Source organism: Gopherus evgoodei, chromosome 2 (genome assembly GCF_007399415.2).
Source record: "Gopherus evgoodei ecotype Sinaloan lineage chromosome 2, rGopEvg1_v1.p, whole genome shotgun sequence".
In the NCBI taxonomy this organism is placed as follows: Eukaryota; Metazoa; Chordata; order Testudines; family Testudinidae; genus Gopherus; species Gopherus evgoodei.
Window position 1 is genome coordinate 112,046,592 of NC_044323.1, and position 25,050 is coordinate 112,071,641.

Genomic DNA, 25,050 nt, shown 5'->3' on the forward strand with positions numbered 1-25,050 from the left:
AGCGACCGGTGCCAGGTGCCCCAGAGGGAGTGAACCCAACAGGCAATGATCAAGTGATCTCTCTCCTGCCATCCATCTCCAACCTCTGACAAATAGAGGCTAGGGACACCATTCCTTATCTATTCTGGCTAATAGCCATTAATGGATTTAATCTCCATGAATTTATCTAGTTCTCTTTTAAACACTGTTACAGTCCTAGCCTTCACAACCTCCTCAGGCAAGGAGTTCCACAGGTTGACTGTGCGCTGTGTGAAGAAGAACTTCCTTTTATTTGTTTTAAAACTGCTGCCCATTAAGAACTAGGGGCCACCAAATGAAATTATATTATGGGAACAAGTAAATAGCTCTTCCTTATTCACTTTCTCCACATTACTCATGATTTTATATACCTCTATAATATCCCTCATTAGTCTTCTCTTTTCCAAGCTGAAAAGTCCTACCTTCTTTAATCTTTCATCAGATGGGATCCATTCCAAACCCCTAATCATTTTAGTTGCCCTTCTCTGAACCTTTTCTAATGCCGGTATATCTTTTTTGAGATGAGACCACACGTGTATGCAATACAGAACATAATTCAACCCCCATGTGAAGGGATGGAAGAAACATTCACCATGGACTGATTAATCCGTAGTTGCCCACTACTGGTTTTCTTGTGCCTTTCTCTGAAGCATCTGGTACTAGTCATTCTAGAGTGAAGGTACTGGACTAGATGAACCATTGGTCTGATACAGTATGTATGGCAATTCCTATGCTCCTGTATTTGCTTTGACTCTTTCTCAAGAAAAGCCAGAGTTGGCTGACTTTCAGGGTATGATGTAAGACATACATGCAGACTGCTGCTGACTGGCTCGGTAGAGAGGAGAGCATTGTGGTAGTACTGATGTTCTGAAAAGTTAGATTATTATTATTATTATTGTCTCAATAAACCTGTTCATGGGCTTAAAACACTGAAAAGTTAATTAAGGCAAGAGTGTGATCCAACATAAAAAAATAGCATGTTTTGAAGGTTTTCAGAGAGACACTTACCCTGATATATCTGAGTAGATTGCTGTGTCTACAAAGTACGTTGGCAACAGGTGAAACACCAAAAGCAAAATGGCTTTGCATCCTTCTCCTTGGGTGAGCCACAAATCTAGAATTGCGGGTATCGCTGCCCAGTATGTTCCCAGAAATGGAACAGCTCCAAGGATTGCTGCCAATGCTAACATAATAGAGTAAGTCATAAGTGAGAAATTAGGAAGGAGAGATCAGAAAACATATTTTACAAAAAATACTTCGGGTCAGATTCTGCTACCTTTACTGTGCAAATAGCCCCATTTAAATCAATGGGACCACTTGAAATAAGGAACAAAAAAAAGTTGCAGATCAGGCCTTTGGAGTATACAGCTCTTCCTTTTTTTTTTTTGGTTATTATACCTTCTCCAAAATTCTGATACCTAAATTCTTTCCATACCAAAAATGTTTGATTGCGACATAAAAATGGATGTGAATAAAAAAAAAAACAAGCAGGAGAAGCAGTCTTTTCAACCCAAGTTAGAAATTTCTATTTTACTCCTGGGGGAATTCTGTGCCCCTGCGAAATTCAGAACTTTGTAGAAATTAAAATTGTGCACGCAGCATTTCCTTTCCCCCACAGAAATGGGCCGCAGTGCTGCTGGCTACCACTAGGGGCCACTGGACCCAGCAGAGTCCAGCTCACACACAGAAGATACTGCTGGGGGGAGGGGGACGGAGCTAAAAGGTTCCTGACAGCTGCAGTTCCCAGCACACACTGAGGGATGGAAAAGGTAGTGCCTAGGAAACTCCATGCAAGCCTAGAACTGAGCATCAGACTGTTTGTCCCTCTAGATCCCTGAACTTGGGGGGAAGCGTATCTGGGCAAGGGGGGCCCTCGTGGCTGGGCTCTGAGGGGGAGGAAGAGGGTTCAGATGTATTGGCTTGGGAGGCAGGGGTGCACAGCTGGGCTCTGGGCAGGGGAAGGGAGTAGAGAAACAGGAACTAGGTTGTCAGACGTTTCTTTAACTCTCTACTTCTAGGGGAATCTTTGTCTGTAACAATACAGACACACATTCTTATTGACAGGTATTCTGAAACAAATTACAAAAATAATTGAAATTGGCATGATTATGTAGTGTTATTTTGACAAATAGACATGGTAGAATTGTGCAGAATTTAATTTTTTGGCACACAATGCCCTCAGGAATACTAGTTATACACCAACACAGTTGTGATCAGCAATATGGAAATGATAAAAAAAAAATTTATATTTTTATAGACAGGCCTCGTAAAGCTACCTGTTATTACGGTTGCCCAACACTTCCCTTTCTTAAAGGCCTTGTTTTCAGTTCCTTACAACTTTGCTAAACTTTAACCATTTCCACTGAAATTTTACGTCATGTCATCTGCCTGTGTCAGGCAGGCTCTCTCTCCCCACCCCCTTAATAATAAAAGCTTCAGCATTTCCAAAAATGAGGCTAGGAAAAAATTCTTTGAACAGCTCTACCATCCCATGCTTTAGAGCAGGGAGTGGAAATCTGTCAGGGATGTGGCTTTTGCTGTCCCCAGGACGTATGCCCAAATTTGACTGACCTATAAGTCTTTGAAAAGCAGAGATTTCAGAGAATGTAGGTTCTTAAAAAACAAACAAAAAAAAAGCTTCTATCCTCACTGCTCATGCTCCAGACTCTAACAGCTGCTAATGTCAATCAGATGGGGGCATGTGCCAACGCAACAGAGTGAGCGAGCATGCTTCATCCCCTCACAGCCTGTATGTGTGAGAGACAGACAGGCTTTTGCATATGCCATCCCCACAGACCACATGCTCTCTCTAGCTCAGGGCTACAGGAGCAGAAAGACAGGCTTCCCCCACTATGGCACCTCCAGGCTGGAGTGGGCCCAGGCACTGATGCTGACACCAAAAAGCCTCCTTTCTCCTATGCGCTTAATGACAACCCCCAAATGGCACTCTCAAAGTGTGACAAAGGCAGCAGCCTTATTGCAGAAGGGACAAAAACTGGAGTGTTGGAGGGAAAAGAGTAGATTAGGACAAGATGTCTCATGAGCCTAAGACTGCACAACGAACCTTGGTTCTGGCATTTCCTTACTTCTGAGAGCTTGAATTTGAAATCTTAAAAAAGTTCTTTTAGCATAGTTTGCATGTGTAATTATTAATATTTCAAACAAAGGTCTTTATACAGGCAATATTTAATCACTACTGCCACTGCACAATAGAAGGATACACAGCTACCATCCGTAAAATAAATAACATTTGTTTTGGTTCTTACCTGATGGTATAAAGACAATATTAATTCCAAATATGGTGTGAGTGAGCCAGGTGTACAGTCCATAGAACCCAGCCATTTTGAGAGAAGCATCAAACACACCTCTAGAATGATCAAAGAAACCCAATTAAACTACAGATTACAAAAGTGGGGGAAATATCAAAACACATGTCCAAGTGCATCATACTATTAGTGAAGTAAGTTACTTGGTTCAATTCTAATGATGAATAAATTATCCATTTATTCCCTATGCCAAAGGATGCGCTCAACTCAAAGTGGATTTTTTTTTATTTGCCAAAATTTTCACAATTGTCAGATTCTGTTAAACCCAAAATGACCCCCCCTTTTTTTCTCAACTGCCTCCGAGCTGAAAATTCAGTTATTCACACAGCTTTACTTATTAGCTTTATGTGCCTTCCCTTGCTAATCATCATCTACATCATCTCTCTGCTGGGACTTAAGAACCCAATGATTTTAACTTCCTCCTGCTATCCTCTCCCTGTTGCCACCTTACTCCCCCATTTCAGGAGCTGTATAATGTATCAAATGTTTTTGTAGAAATTTATGTATATCTAGTAATTTAAAATGCACCTATGTGAAGCTGTGGGTATATACACAGAACTTAAAAATTAGGACTAATGTCTCAAACATGAAATCCTCAAAGAGACCTAAACTAGAAGCTCGTCGTCAAACACAAAACATTCAGCCACTTGCCCAGAAAAGACATGGCAGAGAAAAAAAAATTATTTTGAACAGTGACCTGAAAGTTAACAAATTCAGATCAATGAGTGGCGCGGTGGGGAGGGAGTAGTTTGCAATGTTGTTGACACTTCACTGAAAACACCCTGAGCACTACAGGTGATCTCATTTGCCATAGTACCACATGGGGAAAGCAGAGTCTGAAATAAAATACTTCGTGTCCTGGTTAATGCAAAATATACAATATATTGTAAGTTATATTAGAAGGAAACAGCTCAAATCTTTACAAAGAAAAACATATTACATTAAGCAAGCTAAACGTCAGAGCTTTCAACTTTTCAACATATTTCAACTATTAGATAAAACAATCAGCATTATTTCTGCATTCTCCTTTTCTATTACATTGAACGTAATATGCCAGTTCTCTACAAAAGTTTAAAGACTAATTTTCTTGTAATGAAAGTCTGTTCACAGAACTAGTTCTGTTTTTAATTACTTACACTATCAAAATAAATCATATCTGAAGTGTCAGAAAAAATATAAGTTCTGTTCTGATTAACTGAAATTCCTGTTCTTTTTACTCACTAGCTTCTCAAAACTAGCGTGGCAAGTGTCAGTTTAAACCTTGTATACAATTTTGTCTGTAGTTGGTTTCCATGTCCAAGATCTTTAGGTTTTGGAGAGGAAAGCCTTCAGAGTTGCTCACAAAGAGGAAATGCTACATATGTACCACCAAACCTGGAAGGAAGTAATAAAAAACCATTTCAACTATACCTACTGAGGGCTCTCCTCCTGGTAACACTAAGAATTCATCTCTTCCCTCCCATCTTCACCTAATCCTTGCCCAAGTAGTTTCCTTGTCTGTCAGGCTCTTCTAGCTCTTGAACCCATCCCAAGGCGTTTCCTTCTAATGATGGAGCAAACTCTTCTTCTTTATAAACAAGGAGAGGGGTCTGCAACCATTAAGTGAGGCCCCTAATTGGAGAAGTGATTTTTTTTTTAAATTGCTATATAACTTGTCAGGAGCCTTCAAAAATAAGAAAAATCATAATTAGGTGGATTCTGCTATGCTTTAATACTTAAACATTGGTTGTGGGAACCCAGGTTCCAGTATGGCTTAATATGAAACTTTTAAATCCTCAGGTTTATAATGTCCTTTGAAACTGAATATGAGCTGCTACACAAATAAAGTTGAGGTTAATATGTCTAGCCAAAAAAATCACTGAAAAGTATCCCCACAGTGTCTCTCTGCTTACTCTCTATTAGAAGATGCTTGTATACTTTGCCAAAATTAGCATGATACATGGTCTCCAAAGAGATTTTTGAGAGTGGATGGATATTAGTTTTCAGTTTATGAGCTCTGGCTTGAGGCAGGTGTCTGAGGTACCAACCTCACCTGAAATTAAACTGTTCTATCTACAGCTACTTGAAAGAGATTTTTGGGTACTCAGTCACTGCAAATTTCCCCATAGCCTATGAAAGGAAAAAGGACTGTCCTACTATGATAAATGCAATAGTAAACAGAAACAACTCCATGAGCCAAAAACCCCCTTTGGATTTCTAAATATAACTTTGTGTATTAGAAAACAATTGCAAATCTGCTTTCGGCACACAGGAAAGCACTTGAAATAGAGGATCAAATTCATTTTTAATAACAAATCTGTAAGAACTGCATCCACTTATGCCCTGCACTCAGAGCTTAAAATAAAGGCATTTCAGACATGTCTTTTATAATTAGCAATAGCTAGTATATTTTCTTAATATGCTAGTGTTTCAATGAGTACGTAATCTGCACAGATCATTAAGAATTAATCTTAATGAGACCATAAAAAAAATCACTACATAGGTAAGTAATTTTTGTTATTTACTTATTGATAATGCAGTAGGCAGAGCTTTTAAGTAAGTTTGACAGCGTTTACACTGATAAGCCAGTTATTCATTATGCATATGCTATTAGAAAAATAAAAATGAGGAAGTTGACTGGACAGGCTTAAATTTGTTACACTCAAAACTCAACATTTGGATCCAATTTCTGCTATCACAACCATGAAGCACATCTCTGAATGTGAGCCCAGTTAGTCATTTTAGTAACTGATATCAACATTATGCATTATCTCCTCCATCTACATGATGACAGACCCTCTGAGTGGTTTTGTGCAAAAATCACAAAGTTCTATATTACCATAAAAAGAGGCAGAGTTTTTTGAGCCAATTTAGCAAGCTAATATTTTCATTTACACGGGAAGGATTAATTTGAGCTTTTGAAGCTGCTCAGATGTGTAATCCAATAGGGAGGTGTGAATGTTCCTTAGTCTTTACATGTTTCAACAAAGTCAGAAAGCCAAATGCAAAATGTATCGCTTAGGAACACCTTGTGGATGAAACATCACTTGGAAGAGCTATGGTCTGTAAATGGGATTACAGAAATTCAAGAATAGTGTATGGCAATATCTTGATATTCTTGGTTTTACTTAACTGCAAAAGGCACACACATGAGAAAACAAAAGAATAATAAGAGTGCTCACCTTGTGCTATTCAAGCTCAAAATCTGGGGGTGGGGATCATGCTGGATCCCCACATACTTCTGGATAGTTACATAGCAGCAGTGGCCAAAAATACATTTTTATCATTTCTACTTAGCCATAGAGTTGTAGATTCTAATACGGTGATTCCTGACTTTTTCCAGTTAGTACCAGATTAGAATTAATGCAGTGAGGCTAGAGCTCCCTGTTAATTTCTTAGTGAAATTTACGGTGATTTTCTCTAATTAGGCCTTAAATGAGTTGGCTCCTGGTTATCTCACACTATCTTTCCTCCATGAGATACCTCTGAGATCACATGAGGCAAACAGCTGCTAGTCACACAAAGAAAGGATGGAAGGACGACATTTACAAGTGAGGGCTTCTGGACTGTGGAATCTACTTCATGCTTCAGTTGAAAGTATTATTTTACTTCCACGGCTCTCTACAAGGCCTATTTGTTTTCTGAAGTTTTTCTTGAGCACTGGGGAAAGAGGAGCAAGTGGACAGGGCTGGAGGGAGAGTTTTCATGTGAGGCAGTAGAGTGGACCTATGAGGGATCAATTTATTGGACCACTATCCTAAACTACGAACATGTTCTTATGCTAAGGGTACACGCACTCTGAGCACTGGATGAGAATATAATTAAAACTTGGAAAAAAATATGCTGTTCCAACAACTTGTAAAATATAGTACCATGAATAGCATGTCAGAAGCCAGCTGGTGGCCTGCCACAGAGCAATGGCCAGTTATTCTCACTGTAATAGGGATAAGGGAGCTCAGGCAACCTAGGATACTTTGTTTGCTTTTTGTCTCTCAGAGAGGTTCAGGAGATGCACAAAAGGAAGAGAAGTCAACTTTTCAGTCGTCCCCCAGCCACCTGCTTTAGCAAAAATCCTCTGCCTTAGTTATTTAGTTGGCTACAAGACTGCAAACTAATGATGAAGCTGAAAATGCCGCTTTTATCAGAGTGCCATTTGGCAACAGCAGGACCCAGAGGAGGGGCAAAGTAAACCCACCACAGGCAGGTACCTTGCGGAAGGGAGTCAGTACACTGCGAGAATTGGTAGTAACCATAAATTATAAGCATGAAGTTAGGGAAAGGAGGAGGAAAAGGACATCTGGAGAGTAAAAAACTAAAATAAAATTTCTTTTACTATCAGCTATCCTGTAGAGAATGAATACAGGAATTATTTGAAACAGGAGAACTCCAATATTCTGCCTCATACAAACCTAGGAGAGACAGGCTAACAAGAACAAGCTTTACACATTTTTGTTAGTCACTGAGGAAAACCTTACTACAATTAATACCCTGTACACTTATTTAAATAATGTAACTACTGGGGGTTGGTATATACTTTGTGCAACTTAATACTAAAAAGGGATAGCAACTGTTTATACATTATGTATTACTTAAAACTTTATGTAATACATAAAACTAGCCACATTTGCAATTGTAATGGGGAGCATGGACACAGAAACTGCACAAGAACTGAGTAATTTAAACTGATGCTCTCATGCCCTAGATACCTATCAATTTCCAGCTCTGGATATATCTCTTAATTCTCCAAACAAGAGGGCTCAGGATAGATCTGGAGAGGCAACACATTCAGAAAAAAGTTACTGGTAGGTAACTTCTCTCCTTTATCACACTGCCTGAGCATGAAGCCTGCTATAGGAAGTGACTAGCTAGCAGTGAAAATCCTGAAGGAAAGCTGCTAATTTAAAAGACTGAAGTACTACTCTTCAAAACGGAACATCCAATCTAGACTGAGTATTGAGAGAATAATGTTTTGTACAAATAAGAAATGAGCTGCAAGTAGCAGAACTGAAACAGCTTGTTTGTGGCTTTTGAAAAAAAAAATCTAACCATTTTTTAGCCCCCTTAAAGTTTGCCCTATCAAGATAAAAACTAATCATATTTCTTTATATATCCAATTCCACCATGAAGATGTGAAAGGAAAAATTATGGTAAGGCAATTGACTGAGTAAAATTCAGAGATCACTCTACTAAACAAAATGATAGGAGATCTTTGGTCCTTAGGAGAAGGTGTAAACAGGATCAAGTGTGTGTGTCATCAGAGCCTGCTGTTGAAAAATATCTCTTGGCTAATGTTACAGCCACAAAGAAAAACTGACCGTGCAATGTGAAGGAATAAGTAGATGAGTTTTCAAATTGTAGGAGACTTTGAAAATGAATTTTAAATACCACAAACTCATCCATTTACAAATCTGGGAATATACTTCTACCATATCCTTAAGAAGCCATTTTACTAGGTTAAGAGGGAGGAAAAAGACTTGGTCCCAACCCTTGCACAGTAAAAAGGTAAGAAGAGATAGTTATGTACACTTTAGCTGTAAATCAACAGAGGATTGTCTTTATGAGACATAAAATGTTCCAAAATAAAGTCAGCCAATGGAACAGAATTGGACCAGCCTTAAGTTTAGGCTCAATATCAACTTGAAAAAAGACTTCCTCCAACATGACTCCTTAGATTAGAAGATGTTTCCCATAATTTCAAAACAAAGATGTGATTGATTAAAGAAATGCAGGGTACATTTATACTGCAATTAGACTCCCAGTCAGCTGGCACTGGCCAGCCACAGGTCTCAGGTTAAGAGGCTTTTTAACTTGAGGTGTAGACATTTGGGCTCAGGCTGCAGCCCAAGCTCTGGAACCTTCCCACCTCACTGCATTCTAGAGTCCAGGGCTCCACCCCAAACATCTACACTGCAATTAAACAGCCCCTGAGCTCAAGTCAGCTGGCATGGGCCAGCTGCAGGTTTTTAATGGCAGTGTAGACATACCCACAGTGACCCCAGCTTCAACAGCCCAGCAACCACACTATTAGGAGAGACTTGGGCTTGAAGAACAACAACATGTAGGTTCCTGACGAGGGATAACATATCCAAGAACTACATCTGTTGAAGTGAACAAGATCACTCAGGTCCTGTCCTGCCATTTCAATGTGCCTACATTCTCTGGCACAAAACACTGAACACTGTGTGTTCCAGTTTGTGACAAGCAAGTCTACATATGGATTAGTCCACTTAAAAAAACAAAACAAAAAAAATCCAACCACTGATTCCTTTGAAGACCACTCAGGCCTGTTCATAGTAGCAATTTAAGGTGGTTTTCACTCCTCCAGAATTAGATGAGAAAGCATTGACCTTGTTCATGGTGCACCATTCCTGAGATTTACTGCATCTTGTCATAGCCAGACCAAGATCCTCCCTGCCTATTCAAGTAAGAGTATGCCGCAATATTATCAAACAATTAAAAAAAAGAGTAATACTAATCCTGTGCAGGGAGAAGGTTAGGATTGTGACTGCTCAGGCTGGTGAAGCGAGGACTTGAGGGATTGCTATCAGGTAGAGATTTTATTTTGCATCCAAGGAGCATGCACATGCATGACCCTGATAGTTTACTGCATTGAGAGGGGTGGCAATTTGTAAGACAGTGCTTGTTACTCCTAACGTGGATCTGCAGAGGCAATATAATGAGGAGAAAGTTAAAGTTACATAGTTAATCTCTCAAAACGTCTGGAAATGCCATAGTTAAAGTTGCATTATACAGATACACCCCATCCCCCATGTATAGTTTTATAAAAAGTATAATTAAGCATCTTTATATTACATGGTATTTAAATACACTTGTATTTATTCATGTAATTTTAATATATCTTTTACCTTGGACACAATTATACAATAGTCCTCATACAATTTCATACCTTTATTATATGTAATTCTGTTTATATACTTATAAACACATATATCATACCGATATATAAATATTATATATGTTTATTTATATACAATCCAGGCGAGAACTGGATGAGAATGGAAGTACACAAACAACACTTTCTGGAAACCTGCTATCTGGTGGGTAAAGAAATTTTAGCTTTTTTAATTACTGACCCCCATATATCTGGTTGAGTGATAACTAAAAGGTCAGGCACATGAGGCAGATGGTAACTACAAAAACAGAATGAACAACCTATATCGGTTACAATACTGACCGTGTTTGTTATAAAACAATATGGAAGCTCTTACACAACCAGCTAATAGTTAGCTAAATACATCTCATTTCCCTAGTTTAGAGAGAGCCTAGAAGAGGATAATATTTTCTCAGACAAATGATTTTGTGCACTGAGAGTAGTACCGTATATTACTATAGTCCCATATGTTTTTTGCAGCTTGACCTAAACGCTGCACTGGAGTGTTGCAGAAGACTAAAAATTCTGTAGTAGCTCTGGATACGTTAAAAAATAAATGAGAGGAGAGTTTGCAGAGTAAAGTCAATGAATAAACTGAAATATGCCTTTTAGTATTTAATTTTATATTAAAATTAAGTTTATATTCACCCGAAACATTTATTTTCAACAATAACTGGTTCTTATTTAATGCTTTACATCAGTAGATGTCAAAGCTCTTTAGAAAGGAGATCAATATCATTACCCCATTTTACAGATGGAGAAACTGAGGCATAGAAAGGGGGAAGGGAAGTGACTTGCCTAAGGTCAACCAGCAGGTCAGTGGCACAGCTGGGAATAAAACCCAGGTCTACTGAGTCTCAGTCCCATGCTCCATCCTTTAGGCCACAGTCAGAGAATGGTATTAGTCCAGCCGTTGCAGTCATTCGGGGAAAACTGGAGATTTCAAATAAATAAAGCGAGGGACAGTTTAGGATTTTGGAACATAAAATAGCCTCCCATACCTTCCTAAGTTGTAAAATAAGCAAGTTAACTGGTTAACTGTTGGTTAATTACTGCTGGTAATTTTAACAGAAATAATTTTGACATTAGGTTTCAAAATTAACACTCCACTGTGATCATCAGGTAGTTCACCCTTTCCATAGAGCTACGGTCTGCCTCATTCTGCACACAACCTGAAACATCACTGAATTAATTTGGAATGTGAATCTGAAAGGTTTTCACCACCAAGGCCAAAGCATAGAGTCTGTACACAAATCTGATTCAAAAAGTGGATTCTATCCTGATTTCAGAAAAGCAAAAAGGGAAGGAAGGAAAATTTTGGAAATGCCATTTTTAACCCTTTACTTCCACCCTGTTCAGACATTATACTCACTGAAAGCAAATGAACACTATATACACACAGACAAGAACTATAAATTGTGAAAATGTAATACACTTTTCTGCATCCTTGTGAGCCATAAGTCTCTGTAAAAGAGACTTCCGGTACTGAAAGGACATACAGTGCAGGCTGACTTCTTTCAAGACTTAATTTATTAAACAAATGTTAACAAAAACTCACTCAATTAAAAAGGTATACTATTAACACTGCAGTCAAAAATCCACACATTCGAGCTTTCCTAAGCATATTATACACTTTTACCCTTAATATGCTGGAAAACAATTGTTTTCTCTGGGAACTGTATCACCATCTCATTTTCTCCACTATTTGACTATTCCGTGAAAGCAATAGCCTGGATACATTTAGGTGATTAATGTAGCTTTTGCATAACACAGCTCTCTACATCTTCTAAGTTACTACAATAAACGCTGTTTTATCAGCACTTTGCTAACCTGAAACCTCTATAAACAGGCATTTCTGATCTTCATTGAAATTCTGGTTGGTGCTGGGCCGGCAGGGGGTTTTGGCGTGGGATGCGGTGTGGAGGGCGGGCTCTGGGAGGGAGTTTGGGCACGAGAGGGAATGTGGGGTGCCAGATCCGGGGGTCACATACCTCAGGCAGCTTCCCACAAACGGTGACCTGTCCCTGCTACTCCTAGGTGAAGGTGCGACAGGCACTCTGCGCGTTGCCTCCACAGCTCCCGCTAGCTGAGAATCATAGCCAATGGCAGCTGCAGTGGTGGTGCCTGTGGGTGGAGGCAGTGCACAGAGCCGTGCCTTCACCTAGAAGCAGCCGTGACAGGTCACTGCTTGTGGGAGCCAACCAAAGTAAGCGCCTCACCTCAGATCTGGCACCCCCCTCCCACATCCAAACTCCCTCCCAAAGCCCTAGCTCCAACCCTGCACTCCCTCCTTCACCCAAACTCCCTCCCTCTTAGTTAACTGGCATTTTTCATTTACCAGCATCCCCCATTCCCTCAAGCTACCGGATAAAACAGCTTTTACTATAAATAAAGGTTCTCAAGCGTTAATGGAAACCTGATTGAACAATCAAGGCACTATAGCTCTCTGCATCAAACATTGCCTTTTCACTTTTAGGTAACTTTGATTCAGCCCCTTTCTTTGTCAGGAGAACCTTTTCTTTAAAATCTGGAGGCCACTTTCCCAGAAAAACTCTGATCATTTGGGAGAATTTTCTATAACCAAGAATCTCAAGATTTTGAAATGTATTAAAAATGGATGAAGAAAATAATGATAACACTTCTCAGATGGAAAACAAACACTAATTATCTTCCTGAGGTTACAAAATTTGAGCTTTTGCTAATAAGAATGTTTCAAGAATCCAGTCAAAACACTGAACTGGTCTTATGACTTCTATAACACTGGTCAGCCCCCACCAAAAACTCAAAGCTGCAGTAACTTTAAGCCACAGCCATACCCATGTGCATGCACTCATGTGAAAATATCACACACACTAAATTGCACTGAGGCCGTGACAACATGCAACTTAGTAATGTGCAATATCTCCACCAGAGCAAGCAGAATGGGAACTTCAGGGAAGAAGGGTATGGTGCATTCAGGAAGAGAACGACATGCTGCTAAGGGAAAGGAAAATGGTTCAGGCAAAGGTGTGCATGCTATTAAAGAGATCCAGGAACTTGAGAATTACCACTTCATTCAATCAGAAATGAGGAGACAAAAGCATCATCCCTCTACTTTTAGGGATACATGAATCAAGGTGGTAATAGTCAATCAAAGACACAGTGAAGTAGTTGGGTTATTATGAACTAACTTCATACAAAGGACTTTGACAGCCTCAAGTGCCCTGGGAAAGCATTTATCTGGTAATTTACATCTCAGCCCTCAAACAACTACATTCTGAGTATTTTCACTTACTGAAGCATTAATAGCTAATAGACATAAAAGCACTGTAAAATCTAATAATGCTAGTTCAGATCTGAAACAAGTTTTCTTGTTAGGCCTGAGTGAAAGCCTCAGCAAATATTTCCATCAACTCAAGGTAGTGTGTCATCAATCCCTTCTTTGGCCAACTAACGCTGCAAGTTTCTTTTTCTGAAAGTCACCAGCACTGCTGCTAGCTAGGCCATATAAAGTTCTTTATGGAACAATGGAAGATATGTTCTCTCCTAGCCGCGGAACATTTGCCTCTGCAACATCCCCAAGACCTCGTGGCCTAGGGAATGAGAAGTCTCAAGTGGTAGTGCAAAGAACTACCTAATGAATGACTGGGTCAACCCAAAACAGTATTTTATTTATAATTTTGAATCATATCCCATATGCACAGAATTCAGTACAGGTGATCATTTTAAACTAGGCAGGACAAGCTTCTTATATGAACAAAATTCACCAACATATTTTTAACAATACTATTAATTTAAATACATAATACTTCTAACTGTCTTGGGGGTACTCTGAAAACCAACACTAACTCGCAATAATTCTAATTTACTTGGACGTCATATGAATGAATTAAGGAAATAAAACAACTAGTCTACAGATGTAGAATTGATCTGATTATACTCTCATTATTTCAATTAATTGTAAAATGTAAGCACATGCAGCTTGAGTATCAAGACAAGACAAATCTTAGTTTATTTCATTAAACAATTAAAGACTGGTCCCCTTGGTCTTATCTAATAAATGGAAATTTCAGTCACCGTAATTGGTAATAAATGATACAGATCACTGAATGGGTTATTTCAGGAAAAATCGTTGTTCCAGCATGCAACTGAATCCTGAAGAACTGTGTAAGTCTGCCAAATATACTATTTCATGGGAGATTAACAGTCCCTATTGCCCCTCTTCCCCCATTGGATCTGGCTGAATTTTAAGAAACACACTTCACTACTGAAGTATCATTCATTACACCCTTGGATTGCCAAACAATCCAGTTGACTGATGTAGGCTCTTTCCTAATAATTCAAGCTAAGTTTAAGATGGATTATTTTTAGTTCTAACTACGTCAACCTAAGCAATACGCCTCTTGCGGCGGCAGAGTTATTAGGTTGGTGTAGCGAGTGACTTACATCAGCACAAACAATGCTGTAGTGTAGATACTTACAGAGTTAGGTCAGCATAAGCTGTCAAGTATAAACCAAACCTGGCGGTCAGAGAGAGTGTTGGAATTTATGGAGTGTGTGGAAAACAACTGTATTCACAACATAGCAAGTAGTTGACCACTGGGGGGATGATGGAAGTTTGGGGGTGGGAGTAGGAAATCCCTGTAAGGAATAATTATTTACCTTGTTATTTTGCAGGGTTTTACACTTGGGTCTCACGCCTACAGTCAGTACTTACTTAACATTTTTTATCTTCTAAAACACCCTAAAAACCTGATTTAAGACCTCTGTCCTGCTTAGCATGCACCAATCTCAAGCACATCATAGGTCCCCGAACATGCTCAGTCATCTCTTTTGAAGAGCAGAAAATAAGATCTTCCCTAATTTCTAATTACATTTAAAAAGAATTAAAAGGAAGGAATAATACCAGATATGAGGACAACAGATAAAAGAGCTGCCTTACAACTCTGAAGGAATCTTGCAAGCGATCTTGGTAAAGAATGAAAATCACAAGGTAAGTAAATATACCACCTATGTGCCAGATTCTCAAACTTAGCAAGAATCTTGAGGAATGTCGCTTATTAAAAAGTATAATTACAAATGAAAAAAGGGCTACTATCCATAGGTAGGATTTATTAATTTATTTTAAATAAATGGTGGTAAGATACCTCACAAGGCACGAAACAATAAAAAAAACTTTCAGAACACGTCAACAAAAATCAAAACTTTGCATCAATGTCACTGGTTTCCATTAAAGAACATTCTGAAACTAACTCAAACAGGTGGGAGGAGCTGGTCATATATAAAACAAGTATTTCAGAAACAGGTACTATAAGATAAGGGGACCATATAAGCAGTATTCTTCCTTAGAGATTGAATCTGTGCAAACTGTGTAAAAGTGTTGAGCAAAATAATAGGCTGCTTTGCATAGAGCCATGATTTGAACATTCCTGTGACTGACAAAGGAAGCTGTTCAGTTCTGGATAGACTAAATCTTCACCTTCACCCAACTAACTGCAGGCCTGCCAGATCATAGCTGCGAGAAATAAAATCAGTTATTTCAACACAATTCTTTAAGTTATGGTATTACCGAGGGAACTGGTATTAACAAAAACAAAGAAAACACTGGATGAATTTTCTAATGTCTTAAGTTCATTCCAAGTTCAACCCTAGGACTCAGGGTAGTTTACACTACAACGTAAGCCCAGGTTTCAAACAAAGGCTCAACTCTAACCCCCTTTCCATCTACACACAAACTGCGTTAACCCAGGGCTCAGATCCAGGATCCCAGGACCTTGTGGGGTATAGGGCCCGAGCCTGACCCAGCTTGGACCCAGGGTTCAAGCCTTATTGCTTTGTAGTGTAGATGCTGTCCCAGCGGACTCGGGCTCTGGGAGTTTGCCAACATTATTCCACAGTCCCATAGGCTGACTGTCTTTATCCTCTAGAGTCAAGTTTGGTGGACATTCAAGTTTTCCCACAGTGCACCACAAACGAAGGGCTAGAGCAACCAAATTTTGGGGAGGGTGCTAGGAAGTCTGGGATATGGGTGATTGTACTCAAGTGTGCATAATGCAGTCTAGATGCTGGAGCTCCAGGTTGCAAACTCAAATTCAACTAACCCTAGGTTTACCTTGCAGTGAAGGAATACCCTCAGAGGCATGATTCAAAGCAGGATCCATGTGCATGTATGCTCCAAGTACTTAGAAGAGTATTTTGTGGGCTGTTGCACTGCCCAGTTGTGGGTCTAGCTCCCCGCTCCCATTCTCAAGTGCACCTCCACAATCTGAATTCATGAGAAAAAACAAGCAGGAGTAGAACACATGGCGCACAGCAGAGGGCCAACCTGAGATGGGCTTGTCCACACAAAGGCTCATAGCTCAGTCAGCTCAAGGAGAAGGTGTTATCAACTTTGCAGATTTGGCATCAATGGAACATGGAAGAATAAAAACCACTACAGATTGTCCATGGGAGACCAAACTGCACTTGGTAAGTCTATCAAACATGCTATTTCATAGGAGATTATTGCCCCTCTTCCACCATTGAAACCTTTGCTGAATGACTACTGAAAGCCAACAATAAATTGGGCTACTGAAGCCTCTCACTGACCCAAAAAACTGAGGCAGAATCCTTGAAGCATGAATCTTTTTTGGTTGTACTTTCCCTGTTCCTATGAGTGCATCTTACCTAGCATTTGGCAGTATTTCACACTTCTGGGCACCAACTCATTTTAAATAATAAATAGTAAACCAGCTGCATAGTTATGCCCTGTTGAAAAAACATCAACGTACCAACTAAAATTGTTGCTATTAATTGGAAATCGGACAAAGGATACTCTGAATCTTGTTTAAAGAACTATGAGCAATAGGAGCCATAGCAGAAGTTGAGAATCACTGGGTAACATTTATGAGACAGCTTCTTCACTGAACACTATCAGAAAAGGACTGACTGAAATGTTCTGCGGCCTCAACTCAGGTGTCTGAAACATGCCCTGTCGAGCAGTGTTTAGAGCAGTGGTTCTCAACCCGAGGCCCAGTCAGCACACAGCTGTGACATCATGCAACATGCTCAGGGCCATAGTTAGTATATATTCTGTGGCTGCAGCCCACATACTACATAGAGAGCTGCATATGCGGTCCACAATGGTAAATAGGTTGAGAATCACTGGTTTAGAGGCATGAGCACCAAGAGTGAGAATTATGCACTCATGATACCTTTCGAGAAGATTATAAATGTCATCTCTGGTAGCTCCCATTACACTAATATCGCTAAGTCATTTGGCATAGGTGGCTGCACAGAGATGTTTTGAGGATGAATTAATGGTTGTAAAATGCTATGAGAGTCTAAGATGAAAGGAACTAGAGGAGTGCTATTATGATGTTATAATTCACACCAGCAGAGTATCTTGATCCTATTACTGTACATCCCAGACTACTATTCATCAGCATGTGAATTAATTAAGGCTACAATTATATCATGGTGGTCACCAGTGTCATGGAACCCGTGAATTTTGCCATTTATGTGCTGCCCTGCTTTAACAGTTTGTTAGTCTACTTTGATCAGCTGCCATGCATTAACAATTCACTAGTTTTCTCTGATCTAATCACTTTTCAAAAGAGGATTAGATCAAAGCAAACTAACAAACTGTTAACATGCAGCAGCAAGGTCCACAAGGTTCCCATTATTGTAGTGTGAAATTATCTATTTCTTACCAAGACTGTGCTATGAATTATGAACTGTTTTACCATGACAAAAATCATATCTATAGATTTAATATATCGGCCATATCAGATGCACATGCAGTTTTAGCTTACTCCTCTCCTTCAAGGTCAGAATCTGGGAAGAACAGATATTTTTTTAAAAAGAAAAGATACTTGCTACACTGTGACAAACAAGCAATTTTTCTGCAGACAGACTGATGAACTGAGAGAATCATAATTATTTTCCAAATGGCATGAGATCTGACAAACAATGATCAGATATATATATAACAATAAGCAAACCACACTAAGAGTAATAATTCAAGATAAGTCCTCACCATTAGTCTATTCTGACAATTAGTCCTCAAGAAATCGGTCATTAAGTTCAGCAAAAACTGACTTATGGAAACCACATTAGCACAAAAAGAGTAAGTCCTTTCATTCTCCTTTCTGCTGCTCTACATAACCCACTGTATTTATTCCACCCTCACAGCTGCAGCTAATGTAATTCATCTATTGATTCCAAGGCCAGAAGGGACCATTGTGATCATCAAGTCTGATCTGTATAACAGTCCATAGAACTGCCCCAAAGGTCCTAAAGCATATGTTTTGGCATGAAGATCCCATATTAGGCCAAGTCTATACTGAAAAATTAGATTGACATAGCTATGTTGCTCAGAGCCATGGAAAATGTCATGCCCTGAGCACCATAGTTAGGTCAACCTAACCCACTGTGTAGAGGCAGCTAAGTCAATGGAAGAGTTCTTCTGCCAATCTAGCTACTGCCTTTTGGACAGGCGGATTAACAATATCGACAGAAAACCCCCTTCCATCAATATAAGCAGCAGCTACACTACAGCACTACACTGGCACAGTTGCAGTGCCATCACTGGACCACTGTAGTAGATATACGCTCAGTATTATGGCAAATTCTGTAGATGTGTATGCGACTTAACATCCAGGGTAGAATGTAGATTAACAGAGTGAGGGTAGGAAAAGAAAAGCATACAGGGATTAGGGAACAAGGGTAAACTAAGGAGACCCGATAGCATATCTTTACATCTGCATTCTTTTAAAGTCAAATTTGACTTCTTGCATCTTCAAAATAAAGTCTCTGTTAGCAAGGCAGGCCAGCATCCCCTTATACTTCCCAATCGTTTGCTCTGTTTTATCTACCACTGATGCTTGTTGTCTCTCTCCTTCCCTACACCTTGCTTCTCTGGCTTTACTTCTCTCCTCCCTTAGTTTCCCATCCCCTCCAGTTCGTTGTTTTCCTATATACTGATCCAGTCCATTGCATTATCTGTGATGGGGCCTACAAAGTGAAACAAATTCTTTGGTGAATGGCACTTTGAAGCTAGGAGTATACACACAGCCCTAATCAACAAAACAAAGAAGCTAGCCTCTGCCACTGTGCAATCGAAGATGCTATATAAACGTATGGGGTCATGGAAAGACAACTTGGGAGAAATTGGCCAGGCACTGAAGCACAGAAGCACAACTGGAAACAGGATGAGTTTATTTAGTGTGGCTCTACTTAGTAATCTAATGACACACAGTCTAAATGCACACAGTCTAAATCAAAAAAGCAAAGAAGATAGTCTCTACCATTGTGGCTGCTCTGTTCCCTCATGCCATGGGATGAAAAACAGATACAGTCAATCATACTAATGTCTGTAAGCTGCTACTGTAAGAGGATACCTAGAAACATCTTTCTTTAATTATCACTAAATAAGTAACTGTATAATTAAAAACAGTTGTATTATAAAATGTCTCAGTAAAAAAAATGTATTTTTCAAAAGTTCCAACAATTGGGGCGGGGAGGGTTCAGAAGGGGAAGGGGGGAGAGAGAGAGAGAGAGAGAGAGAGAGAGAGGTGGCACATTTAGCGTGGAACAATCTGGATCAAGATTTTCTTCTCTGCCTCATCCCAACAGGGACACACTGGTCTGTTATTAACATACTCTAAGTCCTTGAAATATGAGCAGCGACAACTGCATATCCTTAACACAAACAGCTAAAATTAAACTAAACTAAAATTATTCAATATTCATACCAAAAAATATGCCAGTCTCAAAGAAATTGTTTTCCACAGCTAGTGAGAAAGCAACAACATACCTTATGGCCTCTTCCACAGACTGGCCAACAATATTTGAGGATGGGCCTGGCTGAGACAAAGGTGTCAAGCTAATCACCCACTTCACTGGTTTGTAGTACTCATCACTGGAACTTAACAGATAAAACAACGTGGTCAGGAAAATCACCTGTAAAACAAATCACAATTTGAAAGAAAAAAATGCATTAAACACTATGCAGATAATAGAATGCAAATATGTTTCAGATCATTTAATATAATTGTGAAACACACAAAATGCTATTGGACACACAGACTTAGAGAAATGCACTTCAGGTCTGTCATGGTATAATTCCCCACTCTGAACCTTAGCGTCCAAAAGATGGGGTACCAGCATGAATTCCTCTAAGCTCAAATCACCAGCTTAGAACCTGTAGCGCTGCCACCAACCAGGAATTTCAGAGCCTGGTACACCTTTGCCTGGGGACCCCCAGGACCCAGACCCTCTGGATCTCAACACAAGGGAAGTAAACCCTTTCCCCTACCATTGCTTCTCCCAGGCTTCTCCTCCCTGGGTTACTCTGGAAGATCACTGTGTGATTCAAACTCCTTGAATCACAAAACAGAGAGGACAATTCACCTTCCTCCCTCCTTCTCTTTCCCCCTCCCAGACTCTTCCTGAGAGAAAGTAATCCTGGCACAGAGAGAAATCAGCCTCTCTCTCCCCCTTCCCTCCTTTCTCCCCACCAATTCCCTGGTGAATCCAGACCCAGTCCCCTGGGGTTTCACCAGAATAAAAACAATCAGGTTCTTAAACAAGAAAAGCTTTTAATTAAAGAAGGAAAAACAGTAAAAATTCATCTCTGTAAATTTAAAATGGAATAGGTGCAGGGTCTTTCAACTATAGACACTGGGAATACTCTCCCAGCCTAAGTACACAAGTACAAATTAAAATCTTTTCAGCAAAATACCAATTTGAACTCCTTTCAGCCAAATACACATTTGAACTCCTTCCAACCAAATACACATTTGCAAATAAAGAAAACAACCATACGCCTAACTCGCTTTATCTACTTAGTACTCACTAGTCTGAACTTATAAGAGCCTGTATTGGAGAGACTGGAGAGAAGCCTGGTTGCACATCTGATCCCTCTGAGACCCCAGAGTGAACCACCACCAAAAACTAACAGCACACACAAAAACTTCCCTCCCTCAAGATTTGAAAGTATCCTGTCCTCTGATTGGTCCTCGGGTCAGGTGACAGCCAGGCTCACTGTTCTTGTTAACCCTTCCCAGGCAAAAGAGATATGAAGCAGTTTTGTTCTATTAACTCTTACTTATCTGTTTATGACAAGGTCATACAGATGGCACATCTGAAAGTACATCTTGCCTTTGAAAAACGAATTTGACAGTTACCTGAAAGAGTTCGAAGCAATCATTTTTATTTTTTTCCCCACGTACAGAGGCACCACTCCTTTACTGCACTGAAGTTTGGAAGAGCTCCTAGAGAATCAGTCAGACTTTCCCTTTTAATCTTACTGGCATCTTTCTGTCACATATTACACCACTTATTTCTGTCCATTTGAGTGAGACATTTATTATTCTAGTTCTAATTTTGTCCTCTGTTTCCCCATTTTCCAGGATTCTGGAACCCAGATACTTGAAACTGTGTGTTTTCTGCAAAAGTCTGCCCATCTAGTTTCAAGAATAAGCCTTCAATGTTCACATCACTGAAGTTGCATACCATATACTCTGTTTTTCGTCTGTTTATTTTGAGCTCGTGTCTCTCCAGCATCTCTCTCCAGTTATCAAAATCCTCTTCTAGACTACCTATCTTTCTCCTCACTGCACAGAATGGTATCTGCAATAGCATGCATCAAGATGCCTCCTTCTGTATATTCCCTGAGAGGGTATCCAGGACAAGGATAAACAAGGAAGAACTCAGTGTTGATCCCTGACACACTCCTACCTTTACCAAGAGTTTATCTGTTTCACCACCAGCAGTTCTGAATATTGACATACAACCTATATATATGGCTTAACCAATCCACACAAAGTTCTGGTACCATCTTCTCCTTCGTACACCACCAGATAACTTGTCTTGGAACTCTGTCAAATGGTCTTTTCCAGATCAATAGTAACCACCTTTTTCCTTGTATTTTGGCACCAAGGTCCTTTTCCTCCACATGTTTAGTATCTTTTCCCATCACATGATGGAGCTGAACAAGAATGCCAGCAGAAGGATATCTTCTATTCCAAGCTTTTTCCATGCCTCAATAGCGATTCTGTTTGGGCCTCAGCCTTATTTTCCATTTCTTTTAGAGCATTTGCGACTTCATCTGGTCTGATAGAATGATGAACTTTGGTGTAGTAGAGCATAAAATAGCATTACTCTCTTGGATTCTATTCTTTTAAAAGCTGTTCAAAATGCCTTTTCCATCAATTCTTTATATGACTATGATCAACCAATACCATACCAGCTTCATCTTTGATGAACCTCACTTCCTTTATATCTCTTTGGTACTTCCGTCTTGTCCTTTCACCAGCCTATACAGTCCCTTTCCCCCTGCCTTTGTTCTAAGTCTTACGTAAAATTTCTCCAAAACATTTGCTTTCACTTTTGTAACTACATTCCTGGGCAATTTCTTTGCCTACTACTATTCCTCCACCTCGTTTTCTCCTACTGCTATAATTTTTTTCCTCTCTCATCTTTTATCACTTCATGTCTAATTTACTCCAACACCAAGTTGCTTTTTGAATAAAGGCTTTCTCTTTTGATTCACCCACAACTAGTTTAGCACTCTCCAATATATCTGTCATCATTGCCAGTACCAAGAAAAAGGAGGCGGGCTTGCGCTAGGTTGGCAGCCGGACGTAAAAATTTGCCATAAACTGACACTATGAGTCCTCAAATAAATTAAGACAATGGGAGAGTATTCTCTAGAAATGATGCACGGTGCCCCTGGCCAAGTGTTGTATGCGAGGGCTACAATGTAACTTCAGAAGCATGCAGTTAATGAAGTTAGTCCAGAAATCAGACTGGTACATTGGAATGATGGTCCAGTAACTGGCTGTAGCATGGGGCTAGGAAACACTGAAGAGGAAGAAGGTAGAATTATAGAAGATTAGGGTTGGAAAAGACCTCAGGAGGTCATCTAGTTCAATCCCCTGCTCAAAGCTGGACCGACACCAACTAAATCATCCCAGCCAGGGCTCTGTCAAGCTAGGCCTTAAAAACCTCTAAGGATGGAGATTCCACCACCTCCCTAGGTAACCCATTCCAGTGCTTCACCACCCTCCCAGTGAAATAGTGTTTCCTAATATCCAACCTAGACCTCCCCCATTGCAACTTGAGGCCATTGCTCCTTGTTCTGTCATCTGGTACCACTGAGGACAGCTGAACTCCATCTTTTTTGGAATGCCCATTCAGGTAGTTGAAGGCTGCTATCAAATTCCACCTCACTCTTCTCTTCTGCAGACTAAATAACCCCAGTTCCCTCAACCTCTCCTCATAAGTCGTCATGTGCCTCAGCCGTCTAATCATTTTCAATGCCCTCCACTGGACTCTCTCCAATTTGTCCACATCCCTCCTGTAGTGGAGGGGGGGGGGACCAAAACTGGACAAAATACTCCAGGTGTGGCCTCACCAATGCCCAATAGAGGGGAATAATCACTTCCCTCGATTGGCTGGCAATGCGCCTATTAATACAGCCCAATGTGTCATTGGCCTTTCTGGCAACAAGGGCACACTGCCGACTCATATCCAGCTTCTTGTCCACTGTAATCTCCAGGTCCTTTTTCTGCAGAACTGCTGCTTAGTCAGTCAGTTCCCAGCCTGTAGCAGTGCATGGGATTCTTCTTAAGTGCAGGACTCTGCACTTGTCCTTGTTGAACATCATCAGATTTCTTTTGGCCCAATCCTCTAATTTGTCTAGGACACTCTGGACCCTATCCCTACCCTCCAGCGTCTCTACCTCTCCCCCAAGTTTAGTGTAACCTGCGAACTTGCTGAGGATGCAATTAATCCCATCACCCAGACCACTGATAAAGATGTTAAACAAAACCAGCCCCAGGACCGACCCCTGGGGAACTCTGCTTGATACCGGCTACCAACTAGACATTGAGCCGTTGATCACTACCCATTGAGCCCAACAATCTAGCCAGCTTTCTATCCACCTTATAGGCCATTCATCCAAGCCATACTTTTTTAACTTGCTGGCAAGAATACTGTGGGACACTGTATCAAAAGCTTTGCTGAAGTCAAGATATATCACATCCACAGCTTTTCCCATATCCACAGAGCCCGTTATCTCATCATAGAAGGCAATCAAGCAGAAAGTACAGATATCATGTATCTGGGAAACAAAATGGAAAGTGGAAAAGGCAAAAGAGATTGGGGAAGAATACGAAATAATTTACTGTGGTGCCTTCAACTCAAGAAACAGAGTAGCCATATCTCAATAGTAAAATAAAGGAAAGAGTGGTGACAATAAATAGACTCTGTGAGAAGTTAACGATGGTCAAGCAGGCTTTTGAAGGTGGATTACTAAATGCTTCCTAATCTGGCTGTGCTGAGGATGAGAAACCAACGCTCTGGAAGATGTCAGACAATGCTCTTCAGCAAGTTCCAGAAAATGAGGAAATAATTATTGGCACCAACTTAAATGGACATGCTGGAAGAGACAGGCATGGATATAGCAGACAACACAGTGGCCAGGGCTACGGAACTTTACATGACAAAAGAGAAAGCATATTGCACCTGATATAAGCTCATGACCTAGTAGTATCCAATGCATCCTTTACAAAAAGAGATAAACAGCTTATTACCAACAAGAATGGGAGCCAGACTGACTATTTTTCACGTTTCCTAGAAAAAAACCAAAAAAAGATATAAAGGAATGCAAGGTGATCACAGGAAAGAGTCTTACTAGTCAACGTAGAACACTCACCTTAGATAGGCGTCTTAGGACATAAAGAGAAAATGAAAGAGGGTAACACCAAAGATTAGGTGACAAACACTACAAGTTAAGGGTGAAGGTTTATGGAGAAGATGAGGGCAGCACCATATGTGGAAGGAATGGATAAATTTGGGGATTTTTATGGT

At 40.0% G+C, this 25,050-nt stretch overlaps 1 protein-coding gene across 1 annotated transcript in view; it reads right to left on the bottom strand.

Moving 5' to 3' along the window:
* The window catches only part of TMEM245 (transmembrane protein 245), a 135,040-nt gene that overhangs the window by 9,338 nt on the left and 100,652 nt on the right, over positions 1 to 25,050 (bottom strand). Inside the window, exons 14-16 of the mRNA XM_030549399.1 lie at positions 19,991 to 20,136; positions 3,285 to 3,385; positions 1,027 to 1,201 (exon numbers count right to left, since the gene is read on the bottom strand). Of these exons, the coding sequence (XP_030405259.1) occupies positions 1,027 to 1,201; positions 3,285 to 3,385; positions 19,991 to 20,136 (422 nt within the window). The remainder of the gene's footprint in view (positions 1 to 1,026; positions 1,202 to 3,284; positions 3,386 to 19,990; positions 20,137 to 25,050) is intronic.